This window comes from Epinephelus lanceolatus, chromosome 8, assembly GCF_041903045.1.
Source record: "Epinephelus lanceolatus isolate andai-2023 chromosome 8, ASM4190304v1, whole genome shotgun sequence".
NCBI classification, from domain to species: Eukaryota; Metazoa; Chordata; class Actinopteri; order Perciformes; family Serranidae; genus Epinephelus; species Epinephelus lanceolatus.
In genome coordinates, this window is record NC_135741.1 from 25,466,662 (window position 1) to 25,474,335 (window position 7,674).

At 38.5% G+C, this 7,674-nt stretch overlaps 1 protein-coding gene across 1 annotated transcript; it reads right to left on the bottom strand.

The window, feature by feature from the left end:
• Nucleotides 1-305: 305 nt before the first annotated feature.
• Nucleotides 306-6,933, bottom strand: lhfpl5b (LHFPL tetraspan subfamily member 5b). The gene is made up of 3 exons (XM_033628512.2): nucleotides 6,382-6,933; nucleotides 2,628-2,867; nucleotides 306-508 (listed from the first exon to the last, which is right to left on the bottom strand). Exons 1-3 carry the CDS (start codon nucleotides 6,788-6,790, stop codon nucleotides 501-503), a joined length of 657 nt encoding a protein of 218 aa, XP_033484403.1. The 5' UTR covers nucleotides 6,791-6,933; the 3' UTR covers nucleotides 306-500.
• Nucleotides 6,934-7,674: the final 741 nt, after the last annotated feature.

Consider the following 7,674-nt stretch of genomic DNA (forward strand, 5'->3'; position numbering starts at 1 on the left):
ACTTATTTAGCTGGGTAGCTGTGTTTTAATAAAGCGTATGGAAGATGTGTTCGCGCTCCATTGTGTGTATGGCCAACTGTTCAATAATGTCACTGTTTTTAACCATAGAAATGGTGAGATCCGATGTTATGTAATGGTGTCCCAAATTGATCATATCAGAGTAACCTATGTATCTGTTGAGCCTAGGTCAAAACAACAATTTACATCAGTGTCAGATTCAAGAGCATAGACGTACTGTAAGCTGTCAACTTACAAAACTGTACAACACACCATACAATAAAAACAGATGTTCATACAATACAAAGTGACTGTATCCAGCTTGTTTCTCTGGGTTTATTAGGTTTGTGACTTCAAGTACGGAATTTATTGCCAGGATGGTGAAGCAGGCAAAGACTGCTACATTTCAATTAACCAAAAGTACATCATGACATTTCAGGATGCTTGCTCATTGCCCTCAAAGCACATCAGCATCACACTTTGGTCCTGGAGGTCTGTGTTCATCAGTTCTCTGTAAAAGAGGAAAAAATGCTCTTATGAAAGAAGTCCTGTCTTTAATTGACCAAAAAGCAGTTGTTAGAGCTGTAAAGAGCAAAATCCTCATTCATTTTTATAAGCTACAACATAGGAAAATGTTCCGTAGCACAGTTTTGGACCTGGCTCTGCACCCACATGCCATGAACTGATCTCCCCCTTAGATTACTTTTGTAGCAGTAAGGCTACATTGTTTCTAGGGTGAGTCTTTCCCTCCATCTTTCTGCTGAAATTGACTGAAAATCCATATTTTAAAGCTGATATTTAAAAAAAATCCTTCATCTGGAGCCCTATAGAGCAGTGGTTTCCAACTGGTCCAGCCACAGGTTCCAGATTTCACCTCAGTCATTAGTTCAAGGTCCTTAGAGTTGAATAAATTCAGCGTCATGCTTGTGTGTGGTCATATCATTGAGCTAGTTTGTTGTCTCTGTTAAGTAGCTGTCTGCTATTCACTCACTCTACAGCAGGAAATGGCACTTCAAAATAAAAGCTATGTGCCGGAAATTCACTGTACTTCAAAATAAAGTGTTTTTTACAAACTCGACACATTCTTGAGTCACTTATGGGCCATTAACAATGGACTTGTGACCCACTTTTGGACCATGACCCACCAGTTGGGAACCACTGCTCAAGAGGGTTCACATCTTTGTCGCCTTTTTCCACCTCTGATGAGTTTGCACCTCTGTGAATACCTTTAGTTAATGGAATCAAGACACTGGGCCTTTACCCTGTAATACTGGTTTATAGACACAAACTAAAACAGTAAAGGAAAACATTTTCTGAGACCTCTACGTCATCAACAAGATCAACAATTATTGACAAACCTATTGTTGACAATCTGGCACACATAAAGGAACACTTCAGCCCCCAAATGATCATTTGTATATTGATTACTCAACCTGTGTTACGTTGAATTTTTGAAGAAAACTTTTTTTTGCATGCCCGTGGTAAAAGAGGAAAACTGAGAAAATCCTTGATGAATCGAAGTCACAGGGAGCCACGATTAACAAAAGCAAAACTATAACAAAACATCTGTTTATAAACTCTCACACAACTCGTGCAGTATAATCCAAATCTCATTTATGCAGTGGTATGCTCAGTACTTCTCAAACAGACAGCCCTTTGCAGCAGGGACCTGAACTGAAAGTAAAACTTTTTCAAAGCCAGACTCTTAACAAAAACAACCACAAACCATAATTTTACCTTGCTGAACACAAGAACTGCTTGTCTAGTGCTGCCTCAATTACTTAATTAGTTTGAGTTATCATGTGACTTTGATGAATCCAAACTAACCCTTTAAAACACCAAAGTCACACAATAATACAAACTAACAAACAAACCGTACTCGTTAAAAATTTTTACCTTGCTAAAAACCGTAGCAAGGTAAAATTACCGTTATTGTCAGTAGAGTCTTGCTTCAAAGAGGGCATAGATAAGTTTCACTTTCAGTTCAGTTTCCTGTTGGAAAGGGTTGTCTGTTTGTGAAGTACTGAGCATACAACTAGATGAATAAGTTTTGAATTACACTGACTGAGTGGTGTGAGAGACTGTAAATGGATGCTTTGATATAGTTTAGCCCCCTGTGACTTTGATTCCTCAAGAATTTCCTCAGTTTTTGGATTCTTCGTTTAGTGTTGAGGCCTGTGAGAAAATCATAACATGAAGGTAACTGATACACAAATGGTCATTTTGTGAGTGAGGAATACCTTTAAAACACTGGGCATTTGCTACATAATACTGGTTTGTAGACACACAAACTAAAAATCTGTAGGGATAACCTAGATTAATAACCCCTATAACATTATTAATATCATATTTGACACAAAAGCTTCTGAGTCCTCTACATTTTCAACAAGATCAATAACTGCTAAACCCCATTGTTTATAATCTTGCACATGTTAACCATCATCCAGTGGATTATCAGTGTAATGCAGGAAGTAGAGGCTTCTTATACACCAAATCCAAGTTAACTGCCTCCTTGTTGGGCTCATATGACTTGCAAAAAAGTACTTGTACTGTATGTGTCCTAATGTTTTAAGATAAACATTTACTTGATTGAAGCAGCATTAAACTACCCATAATGTTGTTTGCATTACCTCCTCCTCCCTCCACCTCGAAGTCATCTGGCAGCAGTTTGTCCTGCCGGTTGCCAAGGGTGAAGGACAGGAGTGCCAGGAGCAGGGCGTCCAGGATGCTGATGATGGCGAGGATGTAGGCCCAGCGCACTGTGCAGTTCCCCAGGCTGTACTTATCTGTCCTCTGGCCACACATCCTCTTCACCTCCGGAGAGTCCCAGCCGTCTGGGTAGATCATGCAGCCCATCACCATCAAGGCAGCTGCGGGGGAAGAAGACGGTCACTGAAATGGTGTAGCCTTGCAATAATTACCCCTTGTGTGTGCTCTTACTTTGATAAATAATTATTAGGGAGGTTCTTCTGAGCCCCCGGTGCAGGATAAGGCACAATGTACCCCCATAAAGTACCAAAGGGTTCATTTATTTATGGCACAGCGGAGCAGAAGATGCTCAGCGGGGCTGTTTGTATGATGTACTGTTATTAAAGTTGTTAAATGTTAAATACTCTTCATCTGGTAAAGTGTCCTCTGGACCTCTGCCACAGCTACTGTGAAAAACTTTAGGTTAAAAAAATGGATTTTGTAGGTATGTGCATTTCAAGGAATGGCCAAGTTATATTCAGTGGTGGAAATCAAGGTTGTTACAATTAACTAAAACTAATTTAAAAACTAGAACAAAATGTGGGGAAAAAAACAAAACATTTTAGTTAACTGAAATAAAAATAAACTAGAAAATTAGCTGGAATTATACGGTTTACTTACAAAACTAGATATAATAAAATTGATATATTCTAAAAAATAATAAATATTTAACATTTGTCAACACAACAACCATGAGGAGGCATTGGTGCATATGTTTATTGAGACTGAGATGTCCACATGACTCTGAGTTAACTGCCCTCATTAAGTCTTGTGTTTGTATTTTATTTTATTTTGTATTCTATCATGTATTTCCTAAATATTGCCCCTGATAAATACCCCCAATATTACAAAAAAAACAAACAAAACAAACAAAAACTGAATTATAACTAAATATTTTTTAACAATTAATGCTAAACTGAAAGGAACCCCCCACCCTGAGGTTCGAACCTCCCACCCTGGGTTTGAACCAGGAACCCTCTTGCTGTGAGGCGACAATGCTAATGCAATGCTAATTATACATATTAATAAAACAATAGTTTGTTTTGGGCTCCATGTCTCATTTCAGATGTCTACCAGAGATTCGCAGTTAAATCAAAGAGACATTTAACCCGTAAACCTCTCAGATGGTTTCATTTAAATAAGTGTTCAAAGTCCAAATAGGAAAGATCATCCATTATTTCACAAATATGCTCTAGAGAGATTCATGAAGGCATGACATGAAACCCACTTTTATTCCTCTCTCTAATTAAAACTTAGCAGGAAAATGAACACTTGAACATACAGCAGCATGATGAAAACTACTTATAATGACAGAGACCATCTTTGGTAAAGAATTATTTGACATGTCCTTTTTTTTAAATACAGTCTATGTTCTGAAATGATTCACATAACATGACTAAACTTAACAGAAAGACATACACATACACACCATTTCGCCAATTGTCAAAGAGAGGCATCATTGGACCGGTGACAAGTGTTTGTGATGTTGTGTGTGTGAATGCGTGGGTCTGTGTGCGTACATGGTTTGCTGTCTCCCATTAATCATCTTACAACCTCTCAGATTTTTCTGGTGACCCTTTTGAAGGACCTGACCCATAGCTTGAAAACTATTGTAAAAAAAAAATCACACACACACACACACACACACACACACAAAAAAAACTACCCGATTGTATCTAAATGCTGCTAACACACTGCTGCATCAGTGTAAAGCATATAATAATGTGTATATGATAATATATCAGTCACAAGGGGACATTTTGCTGCAGGACGAGTACTTTCAGTACTTCTGTACTCTGACACAAGAAAAGGACATGAGTATTTCTTCCAACAGTTGTTATATAGGCTCATCCGACTCATTTCCTCATCCCTGGTGTGTTTCAGGTGTGAGTTCAGATCAGTAAACAACACAGTAACACCTGATATTGTTACATGTAAGCGATCCACCATCAGAGGTGTCAGAGTCTGGGCTGAAACTGGATCCTTATTGGCTTCCACAGTGAAGAACAACACATCTAGTACAAACACACACCTCGCCTGAAAACTGAGAGGTGAGAAGATGAGTTTATCACCTCACACTCAGTTTACAGTTCATAAGAGACGCCTCACTCATCCCTCAAACATGCAGCTTCGTCTCAATTTTGATATTCCGGAGCTGAACTTTGGCTATGATTTTAAAGGTTGTGTTGAATTTGTACTTAAATGACAAAATGTAAAAAGTTGGCTTTTTTTTGACAATGAGATGCAGACACTGAAACAACTACAAGGTTTCAAAAAGTGGAGTAAATGGTGGAGTCACTTACTCCTTAGTGTTTCTCTAAAAGACTGTGTGACCTTTGACCTTAACTTTACTCTGAATATGAACAGCAATAGACTCCTGTGTATTTCAAACCTTCATCCTAAACCCAGTGAATTGTTTGGTCACACAGTTACTGTACTGCCACTGTATTTTTAGCACAATGCATCAGTTTCAATAATCTGATGATATTTTAAGGATTATCACTGCTGTAATCCCCGTTGTTAACCAGCCTCACAGTAAATATTCAACCTTATATTGAATTATCTTTCAGCTTCAGTTGATTGTAAGGTCAACTGATCAGACACGACTTGATAAAATCAAAAAATATTTGCAACTTGACTTGGACTACAACACCAGTGACTTGTGACTTGGAGCTTTTGGAGGAAATTTGCAGAAATTTTTCCAACATGAGGTGAGTTAAAAACAAAAAGCGAGGACAGAAACATGCAACATTATTTCTGTTGTGCTACTGGTTAATAGTGCTATATGCTATTTAAGTGCAATGTCAGCACTCCTTTTCTTATAATTAAATTCAATAGCACTCATTTTAACAAATTTGTTCAAACAAATAAATGCAGTTCTTAAAAAGCATTCATGATTTTTGTAAATTTAATATATTTTTACCTTGTTGTAAAAATTTGGCCAAGAGCTGTTCTGACTCAAAACTCAAAGTTTAAGATGCAGGACTTGGTGCCTGAGTGCAACCATGTGAGGCTTGTATAATTACTTGTATAATTCAAAGGGAGCTGACAAAAATAATTAATGTTAAAAGGGTAGGTATAATAAGCTAAGGTTTCAGCCTGCACCTTTTTGGTCCTGTTTTGTTTTTAAAGCATTAACTTAAAGTTTATTTATTGTCTATCTACCAGTGTATATGAGTTTTGCAAGTTGGAAAATGACTGAACTAAATTAAACTAAACTAAACTTAAGACCTGAGACTTATGTAACCTGCAAAACAATGACTTTGGTCCTTCCTCTGATGGTGTCACTACATTTACTTCAGTAAATGACTTAAATACTTATTTTACCACTGTTATATACGTTATATTATTATTTCCACTGGTGTTAATATAATTTTACAGCCTAATGTATTTAACAGTGGTGAAAGGAATGGTATTATTTCCACTGGTGTTGAAGCTAGTTTTAAGTACTTTACATGCTGTTGGGTACTTACTTATATGCGTTTTGTTGTTGTTGTTTTTTTAATGTGAAATCTTGATCTGAACAGTAAGAAGTAACTATATCTGTCAAAACAAATGTAGTGGAGTAAAATAACCTCTGAGCTGTGGTGCAGTAGGAGTAGCCTATGAAGTAAAGACCACACTCTTCCTCCTTACCTGAGGCCAGCTGCATCCAGGCACAGATCTTGTACACATTCCCAGCGTTGCAGAAGAAGAACAAGCTGAAGCAGACCATGGTGCCCACGATCAGCAGCATGGAGGTCCCCACGAAGAACATGGCGGTCCTGAAGGCCGGTGAGGGGATGGAGCTGAAGTCCAGCACGCTGCCCTTACAGGTGAGCTCCGAGGTGAGCGCGTTACCGATGCAGTAGTGGAAGAGGCCGAAGTATCCGGCCTGAGGGGTGTTGACGCTGTCCCCGATCCAGTAGGGCTGGATAAAGACCACCACGGTGATGATGACGAAGCAGATGGTGAACACGGCCCACATCACTCCGATGGCTCGAGAGTTTCTCACATAGTTGGTGTGGTAGATTTTAGCAGCCTCCTGGGCAGGAAGCAGATCCATGTCCACGAGCTTCTCTTAAATATGTCTTAAATATTCTGCGCCTTCAGAACATCTGAACATTTTCATCCAAGTGTTTAAATCCACATGTGAGTCTATAAACTCCTCACCACAACACACAGACACACACACCTGTTGCTGCTGTGGCTGCTTTGCGGTGACAGACTTGGCTCAGGATTCAGCACCCTGGACAGCACCCACACCTCTCTAATTAGTGACGTCGCTCTGACGTCAGACTTTGACAGCTGTCTTACAAAAAAAAGTAAGTTAATACTTTCCTTAACCTACTTACTTTATCATTAATCTCTTATTTTGGCTTGCTAAATACCCCCCACACAAATGCAAATGAAATTGTTGGGTAACACTTCATAAGTCAGCCCGCGTTTTAGAGTGTACCTCTCGCCCACTTTACACATTTATACATTACCTAGTACTTTCATACTAAGGACAGGCAAACAGTGCAAACTTCATAATCCAGCCCGGTCTCTGTTGTTAGTATATACTTAGGTGGAAAGTAATGCCTAGTTTCCCTGTATGTTTTGGTGAAAGTACGCTGTAGATGTGAGAACAGCACCTACCATGTGGTTTCTGTGTAATTAAATAATAAAAACATTTTATAACTCATTACTGTGTATTATAAGATATATGTAGGCTATATTATTCCATTACTGTATTGTTTGTGTTTCATCCTCGGATGGCACTACAAGACTTCCAGAGATGTGCACTTGAGAGAGGTAAGTTTGCTTTGACCTCCAGCCTGCCTGTTAATTAGGCAATTTGCAGAATATAGACCCATTTCTTGAAATATTCATATTCAAACTCATTCAATGAAATGTAAACAAAACATAAATATTAAAACCCTGGAGTGTGGGTGAAATTGCCTAATG

Excerpts from the sequence above, each read along its gene's own strand:
- lhfpl5b (XM_033628512.2), bottom strand. The coding sequence starts at position 6,790 with ATGGATCTGCTTCCTGCCCAGGAGGCTGCTAAAATCTACCACACCAAC. Across the intron at positions 2,868-6,381 it reads CTGGATGCAGCTGGCCTCAG|CTGCCTTGATGGTGATGGGC; the intron begins GTAAGGAGGAAG and ends CTTCCCCCGCAG.